This window comes from Cucurbita pepo, chromosome 2 (assembly GCF_057944985.1).
Source record: "Cucurbita pepo subsp. pepo isolate OVF chromosome 2, ASM5794498v1, whole genome shotgun sequence".
Lineage (NCBI taxonomy): Eukaryota > Viridiplantae > Streptophyta > Magnoliopsida > Cucurbitales > Cucurbitaceae > Cucurbita > Cucurbita pepo.
Genome location: NC_141799.1, coordinates 12,751,806 through 12,779,005, shown reverse-complemented (window position 1 = coordinate 12,779,005; position 27,200 = coordinate 12,751,806). Strand labels below are relative to the sequence as shown.

The 27,200-nt window shown below is 36.7% G+C and overlaps 4 protein-coding genes and 2 long non-coding RNA genes across 7 annotated transcripts; 3 read left to right on the top strand and 3 right to left on the bottom strand.

Annotated features, from left to right (window-relative positions):
* Positions 1-179: 179 nt before the first annotated feature.
* Positions 180-2,807, bottom strand: LOC111787536 (putative serine/threonine-protein kinase-like protein CCR3). Its single transcript, XM_023667529.2, has one exon. It carries the CDS (start codon positions 2,519-2,521, stop codon positions 278-280), a length of 2,244 nt encoding a protein of 747 aa, XP_023523297.2. The 5' UTR covers positions 2,522-2,807; the 3' UTR covers positions 180-277.
* A 2,385-nt stretch (positions 2,808-5,192) lies between these two features.
* LOC147793719 (uncharacterized) lies at positions 5,193-7,775 on the top strand. 2 transcript variants are annotated; one of them, XR_015419782.1, is made up of 3 exons: positions 5,193-5,311; positions 5,412-5,511; positions 7,452-7,775. It is a non-coding gene; the product is annotated as an uncharacterized LOC147793719 (long non-coding RNA). The 2 variants fall into 2 exon arrangements; XR_015419781.1 differs by lacking the exon at positions 7,452-7,775 and having other exon boundaries at positions 5,412-6,005.
* A 4,532-nt stretch (positions 7,776-12,307) lies between these two features.
* LOC111787875 (protein SMAX1-LIKE 6-like) lies at positions 12,308-17,494 on the top strand. The gene is made up of 3 exons (XM_023667963.2): positions 12,308-13,792; positions 15,254-15,494; positions 15,588-17,494. Exons 1-3 carry the CDS (start codon positions 12,615-12,617, stop codon positions 17,361-17,363), a joined length of 3,195 nt encoding a protein of 1,064 aa, XP_023523731.2. The 5' UTR covers positions 12,308-12,614; the 3' UTR covers positions 17,364-17,494.
* On the bottom strand, positions 17,456-18,870 carry LOC111787877 (uncharacterized). Its single transcript, XM_023667967.2, has 2 exons — positions 18,017-18,870; positions 17,456-17,935 (listed from the first exon to the last, which is right to left on the bottom strand). The coding sequence occupies exons 1-2, from the start codon at positions 18,855-18,857 to the stop codon at positions 17,619-17,621; spliced, it is 1,158 nt and encodes a 385-aa protein (XP_023523735.2). The 5' UTR covers positions 18,858-18,870; the 3' UTR covers positions 17,456-17,618.
* Positions 18,871-19,287: 417 nt separating this feature from the next.
* On the top strand, positions 19,288-20,788 carry LOC147793718 (uncharacterized). The gene is made up of 2 exons (XR_015419779.1): positions 19,288-20,233; positions 20,454-20,788. It is a non-coding gene; the product is annotated as an uncharacterized LOC147793718 (long non-coding RNA).
* A 3,756-nt stretch (positions 20,789-24,544) lies between these two features.
* On the bottom strand, positions 24,545-26,811 carry LOC111787876 (omega-3 fatty acid desaturase, endoplasmic reticulum). The gene is made up of 8 exons (XM_087121140.1): positions 26,452-26,811; positions 26,275-26,364; positions 26,072-26,138; positions 25,878-25,970; positions 25,613-25,798; positions 25,280-25,360; positions 25,061-25,198; positions 24,545-24,885 (listed from the first exon to the last, which is right to left on the bottom strand). Exons 1-8 carry the CDS (start codon positions 26,757-26,759, stop codon positions 24,712-24,714), a joined length of 1,137 nt encoding a protein of 378 aa, XP_086977266.1. The 5' UTR covers positions 26,760-26,811; the 3' UTR covers positions 24,545-24,711.
* Positions 26,812-27,200: the final 389 nt, after the last annotated feature.

The window sequence follows — 27,200 nt, the reverse complement described above, 5'->3', positions numbered from 1 at the left end:
TGATAGCGACTATTAATAATAAATATAGTATAACATGTTAGACGAACACGACTCTTTACGATGGTATGATATTGTCCACTTTGAACATAAACTCTCGTGACTTTGCTTTAAATTTCTGCATGAGGTTGATTATAAACACATGATCATTCTCTAAATTAGTGGATGTGGGACTCTCATCCTCCAACATAAATTTAAGCACGTTATAATTAATTAATATATTAAATTAAAAATATTTAGGTAAAAAAATCTTTAAAAAAAAAAAAAATGAAGAAGGGTGTTAGAGATTTTCACAGAGATCGCCATTACAGAGAGCAAAAGCTTTCTCCAAATTCCCAACAATGTCGGTAATATTCGGTCTCTCTTCACCCTCCAAGCTCACACAATGCATGGCCGTATACGCCACTATCTCTACCGCTTCCACTTCCTTCATCTCCGGTGTCCTAACCGTCTTGTCCACCACATCCCACAGCTCGCCGCCCCCAATTCGCGCCACTGCAAATTCCACCAATGTCACTGGACTTCTGCTTCCGCTGTCTCTGAATACCGCCTTCCTTCCCGTCAAAAGCTCCAGCAGTACAATTCCTAGCCCGTACACGTCGCTTTTCGACGTCGAAATCCTTGACACGTAGTACTCTGGATCGATGTACCCGATTGTACCCCCGACGGTGGTTTCCGTTGAAATATCCGGCTGTGGCATCAAAGAGAATCCGAAATCCGAGACTCTTGCTGTGAAGTTTCCGTCTAATAGTATGTTTGAGGATTTGATGTCTCGGTGGATTATTGGTGGGACTGCGTAATTGTGAAGGTACTCGATTCCTCTGGCTGCGTCTAATGCGATTTTGATCCTCATTTTCCATGTATTTAGTAACAATCCGTCTTCATTTGTATGATCTCTGTTGTGTAAATGATCATGGAGTGAACCATTTGGCATGAATTCATAAACTAGAATCCTCTCATCGTTTTCTTGGCAGTAACCCACCATGCCCACAAGGTGTTTGTGATTAAGCCGCAATAGCGTTGCTAATTCTGAAGTAAATGCGTCTTGTTTCTCTTGTGGGTCTTCTGTTTTCTCGTTGTTTTCTCCTCTTTTGATGGCTACTTCAGTTCCATCTGAGAGTTCCCCTTTGTAAACAACTCCAAAACTCCCTCCACCTATCTTGTTTTCAGATGAGAAGTTGCTTGTTGCAGCAGCTAGTTCCATCAAAGAGAATGACCGACCGGAGTAATTTTCCATTAGCGCTTGTGGGATTGTTTTCAGCTCTAGATTATCTGCTGTGTTGCTAGAAGAACAAAGAGCTAAGCAATTTGATATGCAGAACAAAATGGTGCATGCTCCAGCCAAAACCCCAACTGCGCCAACTATGAGAAACGCCAGGGTGAGCCTGTTTCTGGCTCTTGTAGGTGAAGAAGAACCTGGGATTGATTGAGATTCTGGCTTCTTTGGCAACGGTACAGCAATTGGGAGCTCTCTCTGGCATGATTTGCAAATATTTCCAGACCCATCACAGAGAAATGCTGAATTTGGATAGATGCCACAGGAGCTGCAAGGATCTTGAACACACGGGCCAGGGATTATCATCCCCAATGGAAGAACAACTGGTGAGTTCTTGTTTGCCTTGGACCAGCACATTATTATCAAATTGCTTGTCTTCAACCCACATAACATGTCTGATCCTGCTGTGATTAGCTCAAATGAATCGTTGAAATTGATATTGTTTTGAATGTTGAGCTCCTCTGCTCCTCCACCCCAGCAAGAAACCGCCCCATTTTTTTGCCTTACAGCACAAGTGAAGCTAGCCCCCAATGCAAGATCTGTATATTCATGAGCTGATTTGATAGGAACCTCTAATTGGCCGGCGTTGTTGTTTCCCTTGCAGATTAGGACTCCGCTGGATGCAGTCAACCCACAAACATGAGACTCTCCGGCGACTAAGCTCACCATAGACAGATTCCCAAACTGAGATTGAATCTTTGATCCAATTCCATTGCTCCCCCAACACAAAATGGTTCTGTTTTTCTTCAAAATCCCACATGAAAACCCACTTCCAGAGGTGACTGTATGAAACTGCAATGCTGCATCAGGCGAAGGAAACAAAGACCCATCTCTCTCTGTTCCCCTCCAGCATCTTGCTATGCCGGAGATGACTTCTCTTGCACAAACGTGAGCATCGCCAACGGCCAGATCAGTCAAGGGGAAGACGGTGCTGTGGTAAACACGTTTAGGTTGGAAACCAGCATCGGTCTCCCAGCAATGGAGGCTGAACCCACCAGTACGAAGACCACAGAAGAATCTCTGCCCGCCAGAGATTGCTTCAAAGGAGACATGGGGTAGAACGGAGATCACTTGATGTCCTCTATAGCATTGAATTCTCTGGCCTTGCTTACCGGCGGTAATGCCGCAGACAGTAGCGGTGCCATAGGCGACAGCGACGGTGGAGGCAGAGCCAAAAGCGTCGGCGAAATGCAGCTGCAGCTGCAAAGATATCAAGACGGCGGCGAGAAAAGCGAATTCAGGTGTCATTTGGGAAGCTGCTGCCTCTGCAGATTGATAGAATTATCACGCTCCTCCTTCCCCTTCATTGAAGAACAATGGAAGATGAATTATATTGAAATTTGAACGAACAATTCAAGAACCAGGAAGAAGAAGAAGAAGAAGAGGAGAACAAAACCAAGATTCTTCAGGGTGGGAGGCCGTGTTAAATCACGGGCATTGTCTATATAAAAAAAACAGGGTGAGCAAATGTCTCACAGCTTCAGAGTTGAATTTTTTTATATTTTTATATTTTTATATTTTTCAATTTGTTAATAATATTATAAAATATCCTAATATTCTTTTCTTTTTCCGTTTTCCTATCATTGTATTTTTTAAAAAAATATATGTTGATTTGGTCTTTAAATCCATATAAAAAAAAAACATTTTACATGTAGTAATTTTTAAAAAATTTAAAACCAATATTTTTTATATTTTGAACATCTAACAAGTTAAAGTACACAATATCTGTTAGCAGTGGACGGGTCAAAGTAGACAATATTTGTTAGCGGTGGACTTGAGCTGTTACAAATGGTATTAGGGTCAAAACACCGCGAGGATGCTGGGTCCTAAAAAGGGACGGACTTCTCCCTGACGATACGTAACGAGTCAAAGTAGACGGTCAAATACCGCCAAGATGCTGGGTCCTAAAAAGGGGCAGACTTCTCCCTGACAATATGTAACCGGTCAAAGTAGACAATATCTGTTAGCAGTGGACTTGGGCCATTACAAATGGTATTAGGGTCAAACACCGCGAGGATGCTAGGTCCTAAAAAGGGCGGATTATGAAATCCCTCATCAGTCAGAGAGCCAAACACCATAAGATTCAACGTCAATTGGAGAGGAGAATGAAATAAAATATAAAAACATGAGGATGATGACGATACGAGTAATTTGAAAATATAAATAAAATTTATGATACAAAACGTGTGGATAAATAAATTAATAGTTAATATTTAGTTAGTAAACACAATATTTAAATTTGAAGTCTAATTTTGAAATTCACATGTAATAATTCGTCAAAAATAAGTAAAGTGTCATGAATGAAAAATAAATGTATATAAATTTTGGGGATATTTAATGGGTGGACCAATTTTAGGTTTCAATTTCACCCATTTTAACCTTCCACTCCAAGTAACGGTATAATTTTAAATTTTTCTTAAATTATTTTTGCAATTAATATATTTAATAAGGGATGAATTTTATCTCACAACATAAAAATTAAATTTTATTTTAAAAATAAATCCCCAAAATAATCCATAATATATAAAAAATATTAATAATATTCAATTTTTAAAAATAGTATTAACGCTCTTTATCTTTACAAAAAAAAAAAAAAATTACAGAAAGTTAAAGTTGGCTACAAGGTGAAAGTATTTTTTTTAACTTTTAAAAAAAGTTTAAAATATGTTTGAAGTCTAAAAAGAATGGTTTAGCCATGCCAATAGAAACCTCAAATGTCGAACAAAAGACTCTATAAGAAAACAGAGTCAAGGCTCCTCGAAGGCATAATCAGAAACGACGAAGACTCCAAAAGAAAATGAGTCGAGCCACGATTAAGGGAAGGCGTACTTTGTTCAAGGGGAGGTGTTGGATGAAAGTCCCACATCGGCTAATTTTGAAAATGATCATGAGTCTATAATAAATGAATACTCTTTCCATTGGAATGAGGTCTTTTGGAGAAGTCCAAATATTATGATTATTTTAATTTTTTTTTAGAGAAAGTGTAGTATTAAATATATTTTTATTAATTAAATGTTTAAAAGTATTAGTGGTTGAAATTAAAGTAGAAAAAGGATATAATGGCACATTAGATCCAGCTCAGCTTGGGATGGGTTTTTGGCTTTATTAGTACTAATAGAGGTTTACTTCTTTAATAAGCCATTTTTATTGGGATTAATGCAACCAAATTATTGTTATTTATTTACTAATCATTATTAGTATTTATTTAAAATATACTTATCTAATTTCACCATATTAAACAATTTTAAATGCAAATTTTTTTTCTATTTTCCAATGATATTTAAAATTTTAATAACTAAGTTTTATTTTTTTTTTCAAAAATTATAAGAATTATATTTATAATTTAACTATTATAATAAAATAATAATAATAATTGTTAGATGAACACGACTCCTTTGGATTTTTCAGAATGCTGATTATAAACTCATGATCATTTTCTAAATTAGTCGATGTGAGATTTTCATCCAATACTTCCCCTCGAACAAAGTACGCCTCCCCTTAATCGAGGTTCGACTTCTTTTTCTTTTGGAGTCTTAGTCATTACTATGCCTTCGAGAAGTCTCGACTCATTTTTCTTTTGGAGTCCTTTGTTCGACATTTGAAGATTCTATTGACGTGACTAAGTTTAGGGCATGAGTCTATTAGATGAACACAATTCTCTCCAATGGTATGATATTGTCCACTTTGAGCATAAGCTCTCGTGGCTTTGTTTTGGGCTTCTCAAGAGGCCTCGTACCAATAGAGATAATATTTTTTTTATTATAAACCAATGATCATTCCCTAAGTTAGTCGTGATTTTCATCCAACCTGAATAATTAAGTTTTAAATTTTTTAAAAATTACAAGAATTAAATTTATAATTTAACCAAAATAATAATAATAATAATAATAATAATAATAATAATAATAATAATAATAATAACCTCCTCCCCATTTTCTTTCTAGTTGAATCATATCTAGAAATGGCGCCGGCTTCTCTCTCACTTTTCTGGTTTTTCTCGCTGGAATGGCGACTGGCAATGAAGCGAGGTTCGTACAAGTGAGTGAGTCTCCGTTTCCTTCAATTCAATCGATCTTATTTTCTGGTCGAAATGGTTTAGGGTTTGTTTCGTGAGTAATTTGATGGATTGATTTTGCAGAAATGGCGGCATTGATCGAGGTAGGAAAGATGAAGCGAGTTAGGGAAATCTCTCTTGCTGTGGAGGTTTCTAAGGGACTCTGTTTTCGTTCTCCTTATTGGTATGCTGTCGATTGCTATATCCCCCAATAATCGATTTGGTTTCTGTTCACACGCACACGTATTCATATATCTCTGAAGTAGCTTTGAATATATAGCATTATTGGTTAGATTAAGTTAGGGAAATCTCTGTTGCCTTGTTCTTGAAATTGGAAGGATTTGTTTGGCTGAGAATTTTGAATGTAACCAGTCCTGAAGATAGGGTTGTGAGGTTTTTTGGTGATCATCTTTAGTTATATGAATTTTTCTTTGTTATTGGAGCTGCTGCTGCTGCTTGTTTATGTTACTATGATTAACATAGTATGAGTTTGGATGATATGATAGAGCATATTTAGAGATGAAGCATATGGGAAACTTGAATAGGTTTTATGAAATAAATTCTTCTGTTTGTTCTTGGTTGTAATAGTGTTAGCTTATGTTTGAGATGCTTTAAATATGTTTTAATGGGGAGCTGTTGGACCTTGTTCATAGTTCATATAGTGTATACCTTTGTTAAGATGTCTAGAATTGATCTCAAGTTCCCAACTCTCCATTATTATAAGTGACAAAGGAATTTTTGTTATAAGATTTGGATTACCTCGTTGATCGAATATCCTAAGGTAAGGACACTCGTTTGAGATTTGAATCACTAGACAAGAAAGATCGATTATGTCAAGTTTGAATGATTCTAAATATGGCTATAGATGCTACAAACAAGCTTTCTGCAATTGATGCCGAAATGGGGCAGCTAAATAATGAAAGAAAAGAATGTCGTCGTAGGGGGCGAAACTTTCTTTTGAGGAGTGTGAGAACAATCGATCCCGTGGCTGCTAAAGTAAGCTAAGCTTCACACGGTGGCCAAAAGATGACCCTCTCACGATCGAAGTACCCGCAACACGTTGGAGAGCTTTTAGACCTTAAAACGTCAATTCTCAACAAGTTTCGAAGTGATCCTCATTTCACCGTCGTTACATGACCCTGTCTCCCCTGATTCTTCCACTGCGAAGGATTGAAGCATCTGACCAGGCTCTGGAGATGAATACTGAAAGAGCTTTACCGGATGCATCATCAACCTTAGACAGCTCGACCGAGCATGGGAAAAACTAATAAAAAAAACGTATAGAATTCCAAATAAACTTAGCCCTAATGATAAGAAATCAGTAAAATTTGGATTACCTTGTTGATCGAATATCTCAAGGCAAGAACTCTTGTTTGAGATTTGAATCACTCCACAAGCAAAATCGATCTTAAATGGTTCTTAAATGGTTCTGAACATGCAACCTAAACTACACAGAATTACAGAGAAACTTAGCCCTAATGATAGATGAATCACTCCAAAGAAAAGTTAAATTCAGGTTACCTTATTAATCAAATATCCCAATACAAAAAAACTTGTTTGAGATTCGAATCACCCTACAAAAAAAAAATTGATCATGTCAAATTTGAATGATTCTAAAGTGCGTAGAATTGCAAAGAAACTTAGGCCTAAGCTGAAAGAGATACAAATGTTAGAAACTTAGGCCTAAGCTGAAAGAAGATACAAATGTTCTTTTTACTGCCTTTTTCAAATCTATTTATAAAGACAATATATATGACTTTATATAGCCTCAAAATTAAAATAGTCGACCATCCACGAGACATTTCAAGAATTGTAACCTTCATATTTTATGATCATAATTAGCCACCCTGTAAATATAATTTTGAAGTAAATAAAAGTCTTAAAATACATGAAAGAAACACCATAACTCTAGATGCGTCCACCAAAAATTTGTAACCATCCATAATAAATGTAGCTTGATTCTTCTTTATTGTGGCATGAGTTTTAACATTGTGATAATGAACAATATTTTCTTCACATCTTCTTTGAAGTTTATATCGTATGATTAATGTCTCGGTTCATATCAACAAGATAATAATTTGGAGATGATTAAGTAAAATCCCTTGTGTTCTATTTTTTACTCAGCTAATGTTCGAACATGTGACGAAGCTCTTGGTTTCGATTTCGGGTAGGCAAAAGAATACCAATTGTTCTGTTGTGTTTGTTTTTTCCTTCACATTTGTAGGGCCGATGGAGAAAAGAGACAAGAGTTAACAACTTAAAGAAGTTATATGAAATTGAAGAGTGTTTTAAAGAATCTATTTCACCTCTTTCTTTGATGCAACACTCCATGTGAATGTGATGCCTTGACGACAAATAGCTATCAACCTCTTGCTCTCCTCATTTCTTGTCATACATACATTATTATATACACAAATTCTATACACACGTCTCACAACTACTTGATCACATGACTTTCCCGATTGGTGAATTTCTCATAGTTGGTAATGCCGCACATGCAGCCATTTTTATGGCAAGAGTCGTGATGCAATCATTATTCGAGGTCGACTCGACTCTTTCCTCTCTGTGTGCAAAACCTGGTAGGTGAGTCTTGTGATTGTTAAATAATACTATTCTCATATAGGAGCAATGTGATACAGGGAAACACAAGGGACCGACACATCAACCTCTCGAACACAGGTTTCCGAGCGAGTAAGAAGAAAAATGACGAAGAGGATGTAAAGAGAGGTTTGACTAATTTGACCTTTTGAATCCATTGCACTAAATTTCTGCAGTTTTAACCGATGATGTCTTGGTTGTTTTGAAATACAAGATTAATGTTTAACGTGGGTGGAGATTCGAACCTGGAACCTTTTAGTCGATAATTTAAATCGGTTATAAATCCTTATCACATTTTGTCATTTTAAGCCCAATTAGAGTTATTAATTTGGGCTTTTAAATCTGGCTAAGCCCAATAGCCCAATCTATTAAAAAAAATAGTTTCATTTACTTATTTTTTTTAAAAAAAATTATTAGCCCAATATTTAAAGAAAAAAAAACAAAAATTACATTTTTTTAGTTAAATAATAAAAAAGTAGAGGTAGTATTTATAAATTTAGTTTTTTAAAACTAAAATTAAAAAAATTAAAATCCAGAAAAGACCAAGTCAAATCTAATAAATAGATAAAATATGTGAAAATTTGTTTTGACTTTTGAATAAATACAAAGGCCACTTAAATATAGTTTAATAAATCAAATATTAATTAGGAACCATTTTAAAATTATTGGTTGGAAGTTATTATCACGATTAAATATATTAGACAAATATTAAATAAATAATCAATGTAACTAAGTCTTCATCATAATATATCAAGATTATTATTATTATTTACTAATATAATTAATAGAATAAAATATTTTAGAGAAAAATGGTGGAAATAAATCATTATTTGTAGTTTGTCGTTTAGCAAATTTTTTTTTTTTTTTTTTTTTGGTTTTATAATTTAGAAAATATAAAAAAAAGAAAAAGGGATATGTACATTAAGCATCTTTTTTTCAAAGGAATTTCAATGAAATGAATTTGTCTTTTTAATTTAATTTAATTTTGTGTCACATTGAAATGGTGTCACATCAATTCAAAAGCCCTAATCTTATCTCCATAAAGTTCTAAGCTTTCAAATAAAAAGTGGGATTTTTTAAAAATAATAATAATAATAATGTTCTTACTATTTACGATTGAATTTCTTCTTTAATTATGATTTTTTCGATCAAAATTTTTAGTTCAACGAACAAATTTAGACTTTTATATTTTTGATTAAGAGTATATATGTTAATGCGTTTGTTTATATGTTTAGAATCGTTATGGTCGGTATCTATTTAGTTTTTGTACTTATAAGCTTACTTCTTTTGATATCACCTTTTCTTTTGAACGATGAAAATTAAAAATAAGGAGAAAATAGACATAATTTTCAAAACGGGCTCTAAAATTCCCGATTTAGGGTTAGGGGTCGGTAGGAATGACAAAATTATGAGTAAATATGCATATCACCTTAGAATAAAATGGTTAGCCATTGATGGGAGTTTGTGTAGGTGTGAAGGGATTCCTTTTAAAAGAAATATATTCTTTATTTTTATTTTTATTTTTTATATATACAAAGAAGGTAAATCTTTTTTATATCTTAAAAGATTCCCTTTTTAGAGACAAAAAAAAAAAATAATAATAAAAAATAATAATAATAATAATAATATTTTCTATGTTTGAAATAGGAATTCACACGACGTTGCGACGTCAACTTTCAATCTTCTATTTATTATGCTTATCGATATTTTGTTGATAACATTTTGTCTATTCTTATTATTATTAAATAACATATAAAGTGTCGTTTACTGTCGTATCGTTGATTAATTAAATCGCTCGCTTTTTAATTTTCAACGAAAGTGAGGAATAACTTTTTTTTTCGTAAGTTTTATTTTGAAAAATTAAATTTTATATTTATTGATTTATTTGTTTTTAAATTCTCGAAAGGTTTATCTTAATAAATATTTCGATTTAAATTTTTAATTTTTATATTTTAAAGTTTTTTAAATCATCTGTGGTACCCAGAGGAGAAACTGTTGTCGTAATTTAGTGGCGTAAGAAATAAATACTTTTGTTTGTTAAATAGGGAAAAAACACATGGTGGGTTCTAACTCCACGAACCTACTCGCACTTTTCCAACCACTTTCTAAGTATGAACTCTAGGTTTTGAATGCGTCGTTTAGTCTCACGAGTCTACCTGTTTTTCTTCATTTTAATGATTAGTTTCTAGTAGGGGCCTCCGTCTTTTGTTTAGTGTAACGTCTCAAATGAGTACATGTCCCCTTCGTCATAACTGCTAGTATGTTTATAGTTGCAACTGTTATTATAGTTATCATGATGGAAACGTTCAAGAAAAAACTTTAACTTAAGAGGTCGATTCTTCCGTTAACCCGATCAAACTCCAAATCAACACAAAATGAACAAGTAGAATATACTAGAGTGCTCGAGAGTACCGGGTTGAAGTGAAATAAATAAGTTTAAAAAAAACCGTTAAAAAAGACAGACAGTTACAGCTAAGGTAAAAAATTGAGGTAATATTTATTTATTGTTTTTCAATAATTGAATTTTTAGATGGGTTTGAATAATTATTTATTATTATTATTATTTTAATGTAAACAAACAATTCCTAACTTTTTCTATTTAATAAATTAAAATTAAAAATAAAAAAAAAGACTTTGGGGTTTTCCTTTTTCTAGAAAGTGAAGTCTTACGGTCTTTCCATTTTTTTCTCTTTCTCTCTCTATAAATAGTTAGTTAAAAGCACTGTATTCCCACGCGCCTTGGTTGGATCGTGTCGTACACGCGCTTTTTTTTTTTATTTTTAATATTTAAAAAAGAATATATAATTCATAAATGGAGGCTGCAAAATACACCAAAGCAATGTCAAATCAAACACTTTTTCTCTCTCATTACTTATTAATTTTCCAAACCCAAAAAAAATTAAAATAAAAAAAAATTTAATTAATTAATTAATTATTGATTTATTTAGAGCTAGGGATGCCTGCTGCCACTTGCTTGGTTAGCTTTTGTCTCTGTCGACTTTGTAAGGGTATAATCAGGTACATTTGTTAGTAGTATTACGTGCTACGTGGCAGCATGTGAACCGTGTGATCAAATATCTGAGTGATGTGATTGTCCAATTGGAGGCTGCCACTGCCACAGCATCTCCGTGGGGGCTTCTTTGATTGATTGTGACTTCTAGATTGCGTATCTCTTTGCTTTGTTATTATTTTTTTATTTTACTTTTAAATTTTTAACTCTCTTTTTTTTATCTTTTTGCTTACCTCAAATTTTAACTTTCAAATAAATAAATAAATAAATAAATAAATATATTATATATATATATAGAAAGGTATGTCGGGAACAAGGTTGGAGTCGAGGACAGGAAATGTAATCCTATCCCCGACCCGGTTTAGCTCATAAGAAAAAGAAATCTCTCTCTACTCATTTCCTTATTTTTTGTTTAAATGAAGATTTTACGTTGTGTTCAATACGAATTTCTGCAGGTCAAATAAGCATATTTGCACGTTTGTAAAAAAAAAAAAAAAAAAAAAAAAAAAAAAAAAACTCTAATTGAATTTTAAACCAACCTTAAAATTAAACGTTTGAAGTTAAATTTTATCAATTTGATTAAAATTAATCGTCTGCGGGTGACTATCCGACTATTTTAATATATAATTTTATAGTAAACTATAAAATTTATTCATATTATTTAAAAAAATAAAAAATTTAATCCCGAACCCGTTTAAATATTAAAATTAAATTATATAGTTTCATAAATTTTTCGTTAAAAAAACCCAACCATTTATAAGTGTTATTTTTCACCAAAAAAATATTTTACTTTGTTTCAACTAATACAAAATTCTCTTAGTTCGACTTAATATTTTACTTTATATGTGACTACGACCCATCTTCTTTGACATCGTACTCTAGTCAAAAGGTTGACTTTTTTAGATATAGTACACCACACAATTTAATCGATATGTTTATGGCTTGTTTAGCATTCACCCTGATCGAGTTAGTTCAAATATAATATAAACCGAGCAATTTTCGATAATCAAACTCAAATCATCTAACCTGTACGTCGCTTCTAAAGTCCACGAAACTCCAAAATCAAAATTCAGTAATCACCAAATACAAAAAAGCTAAGAAAAAGAGCGTCTGGTTCAATCGTAAGAAATCTATTATAACAAATATACTGATTCGAACTATAATAATTCATCTACCCATTTATTATTAACAAATTTGAATAAATATTTTATAAAAAAAAAAAAAAGAAATAGAGGCAATTTTCTCTCACTTCATAATTGAATAAATAATAAATAAAAAAAAAAAAGAAAAAAAAGAAAAAAAAGGGAGCCCTCAATTTCCAAGCACCACAGTTGAATAGTTGGTCCATTTGGTTAAGTGGATACGGCATCTAATCCAAAGATCTCTAAATTATTATTATCAACAAACAAAAACCAAAAAATCTCTCAAATTTTGTGTCTAAATCCCATCTTTTCTTGCTTACAACCCCAACAATCTATGCTCACTTCTCTCCGCCGTCCACCCATTCACCGTCGCATCCGCCGCCGCTGCCGTCCGGCGCTTCTCCATCGACCTGAATCACCCAATAACCAGATTCCCACCTCTGTTTTTCCTCTCTCTGTTTCTTTCTTCCGCCGCCGTACAGGACTTTCAATTCTACTCTGTTTATTTTAAAGGGGTTTTTCGTATGCTGCCCGGCGATGCCGACGCCGGTGAGCGCTGCAAGGCAATGCTTGACGGAGGAGGCGGCTAGGGCTTTAGATGATGCTGTTTCCGTTGCTCGCCGCCGCTGCCACGCTCAAACTACCTCTCTTCATGCTGTCTCCGCTTTGTTGTCTTTACCTTCCTCTGCTCTTCGCGATGCCTGCTCTCGCTCCCATAGCTGCGCGTACCCTCCACGCCTCCAGTTCCGAGCACTCGATTTGTCCGTCGGCGTGTCTCTCGATCGGCTTCCTTCCTCTAAACCCTCCGATGAGCCACCGATTTCGAATTCCCTCATGGCCGCCATCAAACGATCCCAAGCTAATCAACGGCGACACCCAGATAGCTTCCATCTCTATCAGATTCATAATCAGCAACAAACCCCTTCGATTTTAAAGGTAGAACTTAAGTATTTTATTTTGTCGATTCTTGATGATCCGATTGTGAGTAGGGTTTTTGGTGAAGCTGGGTTTCGAAGCTGCGACATTAAATTAGCGATAATGCATCCACCTCTCTCCCATCATCCTTCCCGATTCTCCCGTTCCGGTCGTTTCCCTCCGATTTTCCTCTGTAATCTCCCGGATTCCGATGTGGGTCACCGGAATTTCCCCTTCCCTTTCTCTAGCAGCCATGGAAATAGTGATAACGATGCCAATTCCAGAAGAATCGGTGAGGTTTTGGTGAGGAAAAAACAGAGGAATCCATTATTGATTGGTGTCTACGCCGTTGAAGCTCTCCGGAGCTTCACTGATTGTGTTCATAGCTGTAAATCTGATGTTCTTCCAGGGGAACTTTCTGGATTAAGGGTAGTTTGCATTGAGAAGGAGATTTCTGAATTTGTGAGTGGAAATGGAAGCAAAGAGAGTGTAAAATTGAAATTTGAGGAAGTTTCTGAGATGGTTCAGCAATGTTCAGGGCCTGGTTTGGTAGTGAATTATGGGGAATTGAGTAGCTTAGAAGAAGATGATGATAGCAATGGCATGAGTTTTGTGGTATCTCAACTTACATCTTTGTTGAAACTTCACAATGGGAGAGTTTGGTTGATTGGAGCTGTGGGAACTTACGAGCTGCACGAGAAGTTTCGGGTTCGGTTTCCAGCCATTGAAAAGGATTGGGATGTTCATGTTCTTCCCATAACTTCTAAGTCCATGGTGGATGTGTTTGGAGGTAAATCCAGGTGAGTTTCTTGAGCTTTTTATAGCTGCTACTCTTAGCTCAAATGGGCTGTTTTTTAATATTACTTTAGCTGCTTGGATATCATTGAAATCTGAGCTTTTTATAATCTGCTATCAATGAAGAAGATGATGATAGCCTGGTTGTTTGTTCATCTTTTGGTCTGAAACATTCTTAGCTGAAAATAAGGTTTTTGTGCTGATTACTGCAATGATTAAGAACATGTTGAGTCTTAGAAGGGGTTATTATAATGTTGTTAGATCTGGTTTCTTCATGTTTTGTTTTTTGTTTCTTGTTCTTTTGAAGAACATGCAGGTATTATTTTATTGAAGAAGGGATGTTTTAAAGTTTATAAAATAAAGTTGTACTTTATATTACGTGTAGTTTTCTATTGGGTTCCTCAACTTTTTCACCCTTTTGTTCTATTTTTCTCCCTAACCTTTCAAAATATCCATTTCGTCCTTGAACTTTCGGGTATAGGCTTGTTGCCGCTATCAAATATTGTTTGCTGTCAACCTCACGGTTTTAAAACGTGTCTACTAGGGAGGGATTTCTACACCCTTAGAAGGAATGTTTCGTTCCCCGCTGTCAATCTCATGGTTTTAAAATGTGTCTTTTAGGGAGAGGTTTCCACACCCTTATAAGGAATGTTTCGTTCCCCGCTGTCAACCTCATGGTTTTAAAATGTGTCTACTGGGGAGAGGTTTCCACACCCTTGTAAGGAATGTTTCGTTCCCCGTCGTTAACCTCATGGTTTTAAAATGTGTCTATTGGGGAGAGGTTTCCACACTCTTTTAAGGTATGTTTTGTTCCTCGTCATCAACCTCATTGTTTTAAAATGTATCTACTAGGGAGAGGTTTCCACACCCTTGTAAGGAATGTTTCCCGTCAACCTCATGGTTTTAAAATGTGTCTACTAGAGAGAGGTTTCCACACCCTTATAAGGAATGTTTTGTTCCTCGTCGTCAACCTTATGGTTTTAAAATGTGTCTACTAGGGAGAGGTTTCCATACCCTTATAAGGAATGTTTCGTTCCCCTTTCCAACCGATGTGGGATCTCACAGTCCACTCCCCTTGAAGTCTCAACATCCTCACTGACACACCGTCCGGAACCTGACTCTGATACCATTTGTAACAGCTCAAGCCCACTGCTAGTAGATATTGCGTATCGCCGTCATCCTCACGATTTTGAAACGTGTCTACTAGGGAGAGGTTTCCACACCCTTATAAGGAATGTTTTGTTCCCCTCTCAAACCGACGTGGGATCTCATACAACATTTTTGTCTTTTAACTTTTAAAACGTTCATTTTAGTGCTTGAGGATTTGAAAAACAATAAGTTTAGTCATTAATGACAACTTCGAGATGTGTACTAAGTTATATGTTAGGGACAAACATTTTACAAGTTGATATTCGAGTCGAATCATGTATATGATAGATCTCACCGTTCATGCTTGTAATTTGCAGTTTAATGGGATCGTTCGTCCCATTCGGTGGATTTTTCCCTTCGCAATCGAGTTTCCCAAGTCGGTCAAGCAGTTTGAATCAGTTCACTCGCTGTCATCAATGCACCGAAAAATACGAGCAGGAAGTTGCTGCTATATGGAAGCCAGGATCGACTACTCTCCCCGGTCGACACACTGAAAGTTCCTTACATATACCAACGACTGAACCGGATGCAAAAACTAAGGAATTTGATGTGTGTAAGGTGTGTTACTCTTTCGTAGTAAATTTCTTCAACTTTTCGTGTCGTCGATTCACTCCCGAGTAATTACGTTCTTATGAACTTGATCCAGCGCAGACCAGTGACGACACAAGTACATTGAGTGATAAGCTAATTGGACTGCAAAAGAAGTGGAACGATATCTGCCGTCTTCATCAAACGCAACGGTTCCCGAAACTCGACATTTCACATACTAGGCATGGGATGGTTCTTGAGTCGACTCGAGTTGCTTTAGATCACGATAGAAGTGGTGAAGAACCGTCATCTGTAACCGGAGGAAGATCTGTAAGTACAAATCCAAGGTTATCTAGAGACTTGCATAACAAGCAAGGCAGGCAGATATCGGAGATCTCCGACACTCGCACCGATAGTTTCCAACCGAGAACTGTTGTTTCAGAACGGTGTCTTCACTCTGATAAACTATTACCCTCACCCGTCTTCTCGGTTACCACTGATCTGGGTCTCGGGTCGTTATATGCATCAGCTGGTGAGAACAAGGGAAAAGTTTCAGAATTAGGGAGTCGGACAGAGTGTAGGCTAAGCAACGATAACCCGGGCCAATCGCCCGGTTGCTCTGATCTGAATGCTGGACGACGACCAGTTGATATGAGAGAGTTCAAGCCACTCTGGAATGCGCTGATTGAAAAAGTTAGCTGGCAAGGAAAGGCCATAAGTTCTATTATCGAAACCATTCTTCGTTGTCGGAGTGGTAGCGGAAGGCGGCGTTGCTCGAGTTCAAGGCAAGATATTTGGCTAACATTCCTTGGTCCCGACATGATAGGAAAGCGCAAAATTTCGATAGCTCTTGCTGAGTTGATGTTCGGAAGAAGAGAAAACCTTATCACAGTCGATTTCGGTTCACAGGACCATGATCGCCGACTGAACTCACTCTTTGACTGTGGAGGATTAGATGGTTACGACGAGCGGTTTCGTGGACAAACCGTTGTTGATTATGTTGCTGGGGAGTTGAGGAAGAAACCCTCTTCGGTCGTCCTCCTTGAGAATGTCGAAAAGGCCGACGTTCGGGCCAAGAGTTGCTTGTCCCAGGCAATCACGACCGGTAAGTTTCCAGATTCACACGGGAGACAAATTACCATAAATAACACAATTTTCGTGACAACATCGAGGAACAAAAACGTCGACAAAACGTTCGATGTACAGACTGAATTTTCCGAGGAGAGAATACTTACAGCCAAGAACTGTCAAATGCAATTACTAGTAGGAGGTTTTTCGAGTGATGTCAATGAACACAACGACACAAACGTTAGAATTACATCCGCCCATGGAGGCTCGAACCTCTCGAAAAAGAGAAAATTACATGAACCCACAAATCGGGAAACGAACTCAAAGATGCAGAAGAAGGCATCCTCGTCGAAATCCTTCCTAGACTTGAATCTCCCAGTGGAAGAGGTCGAGGAAGAGGAAGAAGAAGAAGAACCCAACTACAGTGATTGCGATAGCGACTCGATATCAGAAGGCTCGGAGACATGGCTAGACGAATTCCTCGAACAAGTAGACGAGAAGGTCGTGTTCAAACCATATGATTTCGACGAAGCAGCGGAGAAGCTAGTGAAGGAAATACGGTTGCAGTTCGAAAGGGTGTTTGGAAACAAGGTCGTATTGGAGATCGAGTACGAAATAGTCGTCCAAATTCTTGCAGCGAAGTGGGTATCAGAGAAGAAAGGAGCCATGGAAGAATGGGTGGAGCTTGTTCTTCATAGAAGCTTTGTGGAAGCAGAACAGAAGTACCAAATGGGGTCTGGTTCTGTAATCAAACTTGTTTGTAAACAAGATGGTGTAGTTGAAGAACAAGCAGCTGGTGTTGTTCTACCTGCTACGATCAATTTGAATTGAACTACATTTTTTTTTTTTGTAATGTAAATTATTATATTTGTATAATCCGAGTTTTAGCATTTAATCTTTCAGAAATTTGTGTACTTTTGAACTAAAAATTCAAAGGAAAGATTCTTTGTTCGTACGGCGAATTCAAATTCAAATTGTAAATACAATTTGAAATCAGAATGTAGAACAGGATTTTGTTTTTCCGGTTCAATTTTTGGTGAACTTAGTAAACTATAATTCGAAAATTTACATGTTAGTAGTTGATCTTCAGATGAAGATCGAATCATACATTTGTTCTGCAAATTCCTCTATCAATCCTTCAAGAATGAACGAATCAAAGCCTTCAATTATACTCTCAACTCCAAGTTCTTCATGTTCTTCACAAAATTTCCTGTAATTCCAATTCGATTTCCCCAATTCCATCTCTGTTATTTTACAAATCTCTTCTTCAATCGCCTTCGTCTTCGCGGGGTTTCCTTCTTTGATTATCAAATCATCGTCGTTGCGAGACGGTCGCTGAGAGATTTCGAGCTCCGGTGATAATTTCCTTCGACTGTTTACGGGGGATTTCGAAGCGGCGTCTCCTGAAAGAGTGCGATTTAAGGAATTTTGGACACAAATTGAAGAATCTGAATTAGGGTTTGTTGAAGAAAGCGAAATAAAACCTGATAATGGGGCTGCTTCTTCAGAATCTTGGAGGAATTCACTGCTATCAAGAACTGATACTGGGCTTAATTCGTCGGAGCTCTGCTCTGATTCTACCTTCCTTGTTGATCTTCTGCCATGGCGATCCTTGGTTGAAATTCTGGAGGTTGGTTTATTTCTTGAGACTCTTTTTCTTGATTTCTTCTTTTGTTTCAAATCGATTAGGACGAACTCATTGGCTTCTTCTGGATTGAATATCTTCTTCTTCGTCTTTCGCACGTAAGAATGCTCTGTTTTGTTGCTTCCCCTGTTTTTACATTTTTCTTCTCCATGCCTTCTTGCTTTCGCTTTGAGTTCTTCATTTTTGCTGTCTCCTTCGAAGCTTAGGATGAAGTAATCTTCACTTTCAAGCTCGAGAAAGGTGGGTATCTCTCGAAACGACTGTGTTGATCTAACCCCTTTATGTTTGCCTTCAAGGTGTTTGTAGAAATGCTCCACAGAGTTCATGGATTGAGTTCTTGCTATTGAATTACAATTCTGCTTCATATCTGGCATGGTATCCAAACCCATCAGCCTGGCCACAATTCCAGCGGTGGGCTTGGCCTCAAGCCCACCATTTGTGTCTTTGATGACACCCACGTTCTTAACATTGTCCTCAGACTTTAATGAGCTGGTTTCTTCTGTAGTCTGATCGGACGGGTGCGTCGGGAGGCTACCGGAGCAGAGAATTCGGCGGAGAATTCCCGAAAGGCAGCTGGGGGTAGCTGCTGCAGCTCTGGGGTTGCAGACATGAGGATCAAAGTTGGAAGTGGAGAAGGAAGAAGTGGAAGAGCAAGAAGGAGAAGGCAACAACAACTTCATGCTGAGTTTTGAGGTTAGTATGATATGAAATTGAGTTAAAAAAAACACTCAAAAGTAAGAAGGGTTATGTGTATGTGTTCTTCTTTTTTTTTTTTTTGGTGGTAAAGCAAGCTATCACAGAAAACAAAGCAAAGAAGAAAATTTGAATGCATATGATGGAAAGTGAGAAAGAGAATGATAAAGTGGCGGGGTTTGTGTTTGAATAAGTTGGCTGTTCTAGTTTATTTATGGTGGCTGGGCCAGGATTATGTCTGCTTCCACTTTTGAGGGGTCAATTCCTTCAGTTTTCTTGCTTCCCCACTTCACTTCAAAACCTTTAAACAACCATACCTCATTGCATTTAGCCTTACAACCACTGTTGATTTTGAATATGAGCCACTGCTAGTAGATATTATTTTCTTTAAGCTTTTAAGCTTTTCTTTTCGGGCTTTTCCTTAAGGTTTTGTTCTCCTCCTCAACTGATGTAGGATCTTATAACCCACCTCCCTTTTGAGGTCTAGTGTCCTCGTTGACACCTGTTCCTCTCTCGAATCGATGTGGGATCTCATAATCCACCCCCCTTCGAGACCCAGCGTCTTCCTTGGCATACTGTCTAGTGTCTGACTTTGATACCATTTGTAACAGTCCAAGCCCACCGCTAACAGATATTGTTCTCTTTGTGCTTCCCCTCAAGGTTTTTAAAACGCATCTGCTATGGAGAAGTTTCCACACCCTTATAAAGCATGCTTTGTTCTCCTCCTCAACCAATGTGGGATCTCACAATCCACCCCTCTTTGGACTCCAGCGTCCTCGCTGGCACTCGTTCCTCTCTCCAACTGATATGGGATCTCACAATCCACCTTCCTTTGAGGACCAGTGTCCTCCCTGGTACACCGCTCAGTGTCTGACTCTGCCCAAGCATATCACTAGCAGATATTATCTTCTTTGGGTTTTCACTTTCGGACTTTCGCTCAAGGTTTTCAAAACATGTTTGCTAGAGAGAGGTTTCCACACACTTATAAAGAATGTTTCGTTCTCCTCCTCCTCAGCCAATGTAGGATCTTACAGTCCATCCCTCTTTGGGCTTCAGCGTCCTCACTGTGACACTCGTTCATCTCTCCAATCAACGTGGGATCTCACAAAAGAGTCCAGACATCTCGAAGAACTGAACTACCATAAGCATGTAAAAGGGATTAAGGGGACCCATTAGAGTAAGAAGAGCATCAAACTCATTGTGTAATCAATGATAGCTAGCTTTTCCTAAACAGATAGGACCCATTTAAGTTTGTATGTTTCCATGGAAGTGAAGAAGAATATAGACATCTCGAAGAGCTCAACAACGTCTATATTCTTAACTCTCCTTCCATCTCGAAGAGCTCAAAAGGGCCTCCAACTCGGTTTGTAATCATTCATCCATAAGAGCCTAAAGTAAACAAAGGGTTCTCATTAACACATATCATCATTCTATATTGCTGAAATCTGAGTTCTTTTTTTGGGGATTGGGAATGGAGTAATGAATATGAACAGGCAAAGCTTGACTTGTTATGTGGCTGTGTGTGTTCTGACTCAAAGTTCTCTCTCTTTCTTTCTCTCTCCTGTTTCTCTTGTGTTTGGCAGCTGAAAATGGTGACAAACAAACAGCAACCACTCCACAGGCAAGGTTGGACCAGAAGATTATACAGTTAATCCAAACCGACCAGTTCTGGTAAGAACAAGATTTTTGTTCTGTTCAGCTCTGCTCTGTTCTGCTCTCTCCATGTTTGTATGTTCTGTTTAGAAATTTGAATTTTAGGGTAAAGGGTATGGACTTTGATGTATATAAAGGACTGTTGTAGTCTTTTCGATCCGTAAAATCTTAGCTTAGAATGAGTTCAATTAGTTCTTAAATTTTTTGTTTTATTCGATAATGTTTTAAATTTACGAATTTATTAGACATAAAATTGAAAGTTTAATGTCCGGTTGTGTTGTCTGAGCTGATTGTGGTAGGTGGGCTAGACTCGAGATTTGGTGTTTTGGGCTTTTTTGTATAGAACTCGATGGCTCTCATTTGGCATTGAAGATAAAGAAATAAAGAGGAAAGAAGATTAGGTTTTAGTGTTATGTACTTTTGTTAGATTCGATCAAAGCAAAAGTATCTCAAATGTTGTTTTTTTTGCAAAAATTAAGTTTATAAATTCAATTCGAGTTCTGTATAATGATGGTACGGTATGCAATGTTCTTGAAATCGACATCTTCACTTCGTCGATAGACTAAGCTACCTAAATATTTAGGTTGTACTAAAAATGTAAACTTTTAGTCTGCAGATTCATTGTAATAAAAATCGCACAAATAAAAAATATATGTTTTAATTTGAGATCTAAATTTCAAATCTATAGTTTATTTAAATAAAACTTAACTAAAAGTACGAGGAAGAAAGTGAAGGATATAATCGTCACAAATTGAAAATATTCCATGAAACCCACTTATGTTCTCCGAGTACTGGGTTGGAATCCCATTCTAACTAAGGATTCTTGTGGTTCCGGAGAATCCAGCTACAGGAGAACCAGGAACGGAGAGCTTTCCCCCCTTTCCCGCCCACCTCTTTGGTCTTAAGAATGAGTGATTGCCCTTCTCCGATCCTTATTGCCCAACCGGATAGCGTACAGCTAATGCGTTCCAGGGTTTTATGGTCGGTCCACGACCCTCACAATCATAGCCAATATGCTTTTCTCTCATGCCTTTCTTCGTTCATGGTTCGATCTTCTAGTGTCCTAGGCGTAGAGGAACCTCACCAATCCATCCCGAACTTGGTGGTTAAACTCTACTGCAGTGATGATACTATAGGGGAGGTCCTGTCAAAAAATATCTCAACACTAGGATGATAAAAAGCTTAACACCTCTAATTATCGATTTATATCTGCCTCTATTACAAGTGTTCTAGAAATGTTTGATTGGGTAAACAACTTGACAAACAAATGGATCAGATCGGATTGAAAAATGAAAAGATTTGTGCAACTTATACCAATCGTGTAGTATGAATATGTTACTTACCTATGACTCGATCAATAATAATATATGAAAAGAGTTTTTTATTTTTATGTTTTTCAAAAAAAAAAAAAAAAAAAAAAAAAAAAAACAAGAAAGTGAAAGGACTAGTGAGTAGTGGACCCCACAATGTGTCCCCATCTCCACTAATCAACCACTCATTTTGTTCTCCATCCATCTTGACCGTCCAATCATTTATCGATTATTTTAAAATATTTATTATATATTTTAAATTTTAAATTATTTTTTTTCTATATTTAAAATTATATAATTTAATATTTTTGTCGGATGCTACCTTCCAACTACTCTCTCAGCTGCCTTTAATAAAATGAACTCTTTTAAGTACACTATGTGGTACTATTTTTTTTTATTATTATTATTAATGTTTAATTTAATTATATAAATATCACATTATTTTTAAATATTAATGAATAAATTAAATTATTTTCTAAAAAAAATTCCATTTTCTTTTATATTTTAATAAAACAAATGTTTTTCATGAATTTTTTTTAATCATGTCTTGTTCCTTATTTTACACAATATACTATTTTTATAATTCTGTTCAAATAAACCAAATTATTACTATTATTGAAATATACATTTTTAATGGTTGTAATAAAATGGTTAAAGCTATAAATTTTGTTTTTTTTTTTCTTAATTATTGTTTCCCACTCCCATAAATCTCTCAACTCACTGACCCGAGACCCGAGACACGACCTAGAATGTGACCCACGTGCATCCCTCCAACATTGAATCTGCTCGGCTCGACGGCTCCTCCTTAGCTTGAACGGCTTATTCGGTTCAAATTCTGATTGTTCTGGAGCCATTTTGACGTAATTTGGGGCATTTAAGGTTAGTATAGCTAATGTTTGGTCAATGTAAAGGATTAGGTGAATTAATTTTCATAATGATGTTCTGGATATGATGTTATGGGACTCGACTTTGACCAAGAAAGTAAGTTGACTTACCGTTGGAATACCTTCCGACTCGGTTCATCCATCTATATCTGATTTTCTGATGTTATATATTATGTTATGTTTATAAATATTATATGATGCATGTACTTCTAGAATGTCTGTTATGATATCATGTTCATGTTACGTCTATGAGACATTGATGAGTCATGTATGATAATAATGAAAGATTTGCCATGTGGACATATATGCATGTTTGGTAAGAACTTTATGTCGTGAAACGAATGGAAATATGTGCATCAAAACCATGTACAATGATTTGAAATTACGGGTTTTTATGCATGTTGAATGTCACGCATTGGATACTTTCTCAATATGTGTTTGTATGGACGCGTACACCATGATATGATACATGCTCCTTTCATTCTGCTGATTTTTTAGCAGCAGTGTGAGCGTGTGCTAGACCATCGTTGGAAACCGAACCATCGTCCGATATGCAACCTCATAGATGTAGCCACGGCCACAAATTAAAACATTTAAAAGATAGCAAATAGTAAGGTCGAGATTCTCTTCCCCGATCTTTGTGGGACACATGACCTACAAAAGAAGGGATTGATTAAAGAGCCTTTCTCCCATGGGAGTATGGTCCCCTCCCAACCACATCAAAATCAGACCATTTCATTACATTACATTACAAAATCCCAAAAAACATTTGAAATCCACAAAATCTCTCCTACTTCTTTGGAATCAACCTCATAAATATATTTAGTTTGTTTTCTTACTATAATTATTCAACCCAATCCAAATACTTCTATTTCTCACTTCTACAAGCCAATAAATGGTTCAAAGCTAAAAAGATAAGGGCAACTAGGTGACTTACACGGACTTTAGGCTTCAGGGTACTCTAATCTGACTCCTCGAGTCTTTCTTAGTCTGGAAGCACTAAGATCTGTCTTTCTTAGTCTGGAAGCACTAAGATCTAGACCCTTTAATCGCTGCACATGATCCTAATATGCTCAGTCTACTAGAACATGTTCTATAGAGAGAACCCACAATCAATTAGGTGGAGCTAACTCTAGTGTAGATTTGTGCAAATAAACATGTTCTATAGGGAAAACCCACAATCAATTAGGTGGAGTTGACCCTTTTGATCGCCCATGATCTTAATATGCTCAGTCTACTGGAAGCATCTTGTCCTAGGTCATCGTTTCTAACCAACCTAACTCTAACACTCTAGTGTAGATTTGTGCAAATAAACATGTTCTATAGGGAGAACCCACGATCAATTAGGTGGAGTTGACCCTGATCGCTGCCCAGGATCCTAATATGCTCAGTCTACTGGAAGCATCTTGTCCTAGGTCATCGTTGTTCTATAGGGAGAACCCACAATCAATTAGGTGGAGCTGACCTTGATCGTTGCCCATGATCCTAATATGCTCGGTTTACTAGAAGCATCTTGTCCTAGGTCATCGTTGTTCTATAAGGAGAACCCACAATCAATTAGGTGGAGTTGACCCTCTGATCGCTGACCATGATCCTAATATGCTCAGTCTACAACAAGCAGTCTACTGGAAGCGTCTTGACACAGGTCATCGTTTTTATCCAACCTAACTCAAACTCTCTAGTCTAACTTTAGTGTAGATTTGTGCAAATAAACATGTTTCATAGGGAGAACCCACAATCAATGGAGCTAACATACTATATCGTGCATACAGAGCTTAATGTCCATCAATTACAACGAGCACATAACACAATATCTAGAAAGAAGGATAAATCGAGAGAACGGAACTCAACTTGTTTTATTTTTTGTTTTCAATTGAAGGAATCAAAAAGGATAATACAAGTGCAAACTAAAGGCAACAAGAAGAACAATTCTAAGCTTTGAAAAGACAAAAAAAAAAAAAAAAAAAAAAAAAAAAAAAAAAAAAAAAATTTGTTTAGTAACTGTAAAGATAAGGATCTGTCTGGTAAAACACAACGTTGCCCTCATCACTCACGTAGTGGTCTTGTCTAAAGCTGTTCACCAAATTCTTCACCAAATGCAACGGAATTGGCCCTGATTTCTTTGGCTCTCTATAGTACTTCCCAAGCACTCCCTTAGCTGCCTTTGTCTGCAACAACACGACACGTTTCTTTACGTCAACATCATTTACAAATCATGCCATTTTGAGTATCGAGCAAATGTCGTCAATTTAAAGTTGCATCGAGTTCAATATTTATCGTGCCGATGTAGACATAAACGTAACGTTAAACATAGCTGAACGGTTAAGATAGATAAAGACGTACCGCTTCAACAAGGTGATAATGAGGAATCTGAGGGAACAAATGGTGGATAACATGAGTTCCAATATCATGATGGATGTTGTTGATCAATCCGTAATCTCGATCAACGGTTGTCAATCCGCCACGTAAATAACTCCATTCCTGTCCGTTGATAATTAAATTAATAAAATATCCATTCTCGAGGAAAATAAGGAAATAAAAAAGACACCTTTTTTTACTTGCCTCTCCTCTGTACCATGGCAGCTTCTGTTCATAGCCATGGTGGTGAAGGTACGTCACCACGTCTAGCCATATCACGAAAATCTTCAAAAAGGAATAAAAATAATGATACCAATTGAAATTCAGATCCAAAAACAAAAACCCATAAAGGAAAAATTAAAAAGTTCTGAACTTTTTTTGTTATTTAATGGATTTAATGAGTTGTTCCATGTGAGAGAAACGACAGAAATGGAATTTTTTAATGTGAAAAAACAGAGAAAATGGACCAACGATTTCAATGGAGGCGTGTTCCTTAATTTCTGCTAAAAAAGATGAAAGAAAATGAGAGGTTATTACCCAGTAAGGGACGCCATAGAGTTTGAAGATTTGGGTTGGACCAAAAACGAAGGACAAATAGACGAGAAGAACAGCCATTAATGTCCAACATGAGGTTGAAATCACTATGTCTTTTCGTTCATTTGGAGCGAATATATCGCTGTATGGATTGAAATGAGATCCCTCTTTTCCTGGGCTTCTCCACATCTGAAAAACAAAAATTATGAACATTTCGATCCAGTTTTGAAGATCGAATCGAATGGAAAAATGGATATGAGAGCATTACCAGGTAAAATGGGTATGCGAAAATGGGGAAAGGTAAACTGAATCTGAGGATTCGTGTTCTTCTCTCCAGCTGCTTGTATGTCTTCTTCGTTAACTGAGAAAAACAGAGGAAAAAACGCCATTGAAATGGGTGGGAAAGCTTCAGAAAGAAAGAACAGGGGAAAACAGAGGATTCGACAAATCCGAGGAACGTACTGGAACCCAGGATTCGTCTTTCTCGACATTTCCATGGTTTTGATGGTGGGTTCTGTGGCTTATTCTCCTGTGTAAAGAAATCGAATCGATTTAGTTTCAAACACCCACAAAAAACACAAAAAAAAAAAACAGAGACTGTCTGGTTTGAATGTCGGAAAAACAGAGCAAGAACGATCTGGGGATTTTGAGAGGAAGAAAAGTACCATCCATGATAAGGAACCAAAATGGCGGAATGAAGAATAAGACCCATGAAGCTATTAAGCGCAGTACTGTTGGAGAAGCTCCCATGGCCGCTATGGAGCAACAAAACCAGAGACATCAGAAACAGAGAAAATAACCCAAAAATAAAACAGTAGAAGAAGACAAGATCGAAGAGAAACCAGTCATGGCCGAGGACGAAAATGGCCCAAAACATGGTGCCCTGAGCGATCCAGTAAATGGGCCAGACGAGCCAGGAATCAAAGTAGGCGGCAGCGGCAACCAATGCAGAGATAATGACGAAATCACGAAGAACATAAAGGAGAGAGCGCCAAGGGTTCTTAACCCAGCAATGAGGAGGAATGGCAGCACGGATCTCGGAAATACGAAAAGGGGGAGGAGCAGAAGGGTCAAAAGGGGGTGGCGCCGCCGTGCCGTTGGCGTGAACGGTGTCGTTGCCGGGGCGGGAGGCCGGCAAGGGAATGGCCATAATGGGGTTGCCGGAGAAAAACAGGGGTTGTTAGGGAAAGGAAAGGAGAGAAGGGCAAATGAAGATTGAAGGAAGGAAGTGATTAAAAAGGAATGGGAATTGGTCTCTTCTCTCTCACGGAAGATCGGGGAAACGGGCCCCAACAAAAATGCTTAGTTTAGTTTAGATTAGTGTGTTTAAATTTTAAACGTCACAATCTAATTTATTTATTATATATTTTTAAATTAAATTTGACTCCAGAATTCAACTAACTCACACTACTTAACCTAAATCATAAAGATTACGGTCACAGTGTGTATATGATTCGAGAATTCGATCCATTTAGATTACTGAATCCAGACTATAATAAAGTCACATCTTAAAATTATTATGAAGATTAAGAATATTTGAATTTATAATTTAGTAACTGATAAATTTTTGTATGGTTGTTCTCCTCAAATT